Source organism: Hyla sarda, chromosome 1, assembly GCF_029499605.1.
Source record: "Hyla sarda isolate aHylSar1 chromosome 1, aHylSar1.hap1, whole genome shotgun sequence".
NCBI lineage: Eukaryota > Metazoa > Chordata > Amphibia > Anura > Hylidae > Hyla > Hyla sarda.
This window is the reverse complement of record NC_079189.1, coordinates 405,182,498-405,185,592: the sequence shown is the minus strand read 5'-3', so window position 1 is coordinate 405,185,592 and position 3,095 is coordinate 405,182,498. Positions and strand designations below refer to the sequence as shown.

The window sequence follows — 3,095 nt, the reverse complement described above, 5'->3', positions numbered from 1 at the left end:
CTTAGAAAAAATAAAAATCACAGAAAATGGGACAAAATTTACTAAAAAATCACAGAAAAAAAGCCATATTTACTGGTTAATGATACAAGCGCAGGTTAAACACCTATTCCCACCATGATGTAAAAGAACCACAATGCTTTATGGGGAAGTTCACATAGGCCACCTCTCCCATATAGCATTGTGGCTGGTCAACTTCATGGTGGGAATAGACGTCTAAACTGCATTTGTATCAGTAACCAGTAAATATGACCTCTTTTCTGCGATTCCATTAGAAGGTCAAGATGAAATTATAAAATAAATTATTACCATAACAGTATTATGTACAAACATTTATGTTTTTAGTGGCATCTTGCTTTATGTCATCTGATTCCAGTGTGTCCTAAAATTGTTCATTTTAACCTGTTTCATGTCCAATAAATAAAGCAGTTTTCTATCACCATGAATCAGATTATTACTATGAATCAGACATCAGTCAAAGACTTTTCCATTCTGGCGCTGACAGACCACCCTGATCTAAAAATCGCTCTATTCTGTGCTCTCCTGTTGATATATTTACTGACATTAGCAGGTAATATAATCATTATATTGATTTCACATTTGGACACAAACTTACAAGCACCAATGTACTTCTTCTTGAGAAATTTATCCTTTTTGGACATTTTCTATACTTCAACTACTATGCCAAAAATGTTGCAGTTGCTCTTGGCAAAGAAAAGGTTAATTTCATTTTCAGGCTGTGTGGCCCAAATGTATATATTTATCGCCCTTGTAGGCACTGAATGCGTTCTACTTGCAGTAATGTCATATGACCGGTTTCTTGCTGTTTGCAACCCTCTTAGATATTCTTCTATCATGAATCATATGTTGTGCCCTATACTTGCAGGTATATCTTGGCTTTCTGGACTTGTAAACTCTGTAGTCCACACGGTCTTTACTTTTCGCCTTCACTTCTGTGACTCCAACACAATCAATTACTTTTATTGTGACATACCGCCAATCCTTTCTATTTCATGTGACAACACAACAGTCAATGAAACGTTATTGTTGTCTATTGGAGTTTTCATTGGATGGACACCATTCTTGTGCATTATGGTTTCTTATATCTACATTATTTTGACCATTATAAAAATGAAATCTACTGAAGGAAAACAAAAGGCCTTTTCTACTTGTAGCTCCCACCTTACAGTGGTCATTTTATACTTCGGCAGTGTCCTCTTTAGTTATGTAAGGCCAACTTCTTCATACTCTATGGCCAAAGATAGGCTAATTTCTGTTCTTTATAGCATTGTATGTCCAATGTTGAACCCAGTGATTTATACATTGAAGAACCAAGATTTTAAAAATGCTTTACATAGAAAATTCATAAATAGACAATAATATAGTAAAGTCATGAACCACAAAGCTACATGCATGGATCATGTACAACATTTCAAAACATGGACCTATCGGCATACACCAAGACATTTAGTTTGGTCCATAGCAGTCTATGGGTGCTGTAATAAACATATGTAAGGTGCTATTTGCATGAAAATATATAAAAGAAAAGTCATCATCTAGATGTCAATATTTTCTGTCTAAATTTCCCCCAAAATTTAATTGTAATTCATTTTGTATAGGTAGGTATATACACAATCATGTGTATATAGAATACATATTCCTCAATGCTGGGCTTGATTATAGTATATTTTATAAAAGTTTGTATATCAAAAATAAATATTAAAGAAATGTGTATATATATGTACAATATGAATATGTGAAAAATGTAAAAATAATAATAAAATAGGATTCGGTCTGTATATATTAATTAGTTTTTATTTATAAAAATATATATATATATAATATAAAAATATTGGTTATTAGCTTGCTGCACCCTCTGCAGGGCCCTTGCTCGGGGCAGTATATGCTATTTATAAAATAAAGTAAAATGAAATAAAATAATGAGATAACAATTAAAAGAATAGGCCAAAACTACCAACTTGGTACTGGTATCTTCTTAGTACAATAGTGAATCGATATACAGTTATACAGTTAGTATATAATGCACCAAAGTATATAGTTAGTATAAAGAAACAAAGTTCCTTAGACACTCGTTGGGGATACAGTGGTAGTTTCTTTATCTGGGGAAAAAGGCCCGTCTCGGGGGACCTGTACGTAGCGCTCCGCTGTTCCCGATCATCTGACTGGCACGGCTGGCGTCCTGCCTATAGTTGGTGAATGTCAGGGATCTGGAGAGATGTGTAGGAGCTGAAGGTGGATAGGAACTTGCGGCAGTGGCTGCCGGCGTGCTCCTGTATTAGCAAACATGCAGCAGTGGGTCTCAGTTAGCGAACCTCCAGCTGTTGCAATTGGTAAATTTTTCCTGTTGGTGTATGGCCTTAATGATCCAATTTTATTCAGGTTAGATGCGTTTCGAGGTAGCACTGTACCTCTTTTTCAATAACAGTGCCTGATATTCTTAAGGTGGTGTTATTTATAGTGCTTACATACCTGAAATAGGTAAAAGACTTTGTACTGAGATCACAAAAATACAGACCAGATCCTATTGTGAAGTAGGTGCAGGTGATGTGTAAGATGTGGTGAAAGAAAATAAATCGCTATGTGTGAATTAGTGCAAGTGATGTGTAGGGTGTGGTGAGGGAAAATAATTTGCTGTGTTTGAATAGGAGCCAGTGATGTGTAGGGTGTGGTGAGAGGAAACAATTCTCTATGTGTGAATGGGTGCAAGAGATGTGTAAGGTGAAGTGAGAGAAAATAAAATAAAAATCGCTGTGTGTGTGAATAGTGATGTGTGTGTAAATAATGTAGCTTGTTAATTTGTGCTTTTTTTGTTTCTGATATATGAAAAGTGTTATTGTGTTCTAGGTGTATTGGAAAAAAAATGAAATAAAGAAAAGAAAGAGGAAAATAGAAAGAAAAAGAAAAGAAAAGGAAAAATAAGAAAAAATATATTAGATGAGGTTGAAAATGAAAATATTTAGAAATATTGGTGTTTTGTTATAATCTGATGAGAATAATAAGAATTGTGTTTGGTATGAAATAATATAACTATATTTTGAGTATAAAAACCTAACTATATTTTAAGTATAAAAATAAAA

The 3,095-nt window shown here is 34.0% G+C and overlaps 1 protein-coding gene across 1 annotated transcript; it reads left to right on the top strand.

Moving 5' to 3' along the window:
- The first annotated feature begins 438 nt into the window (after positions 1-438).
- On the top strand, positions 439-1,377 carry LOC130369262 (olfactory receptor 5V1-like). The gene has a single exon (XM_056574336.1). The coding sequence runs from the start codon at positions 439-441 to the stop codon at positions 1,375-1,377; it is 939 nt and encodes a 312-aa protein (XP_056430311.1).
- The last annotated feature ends 1,718 nt before the right edge of the window (positions 1,378-3,095 follow it).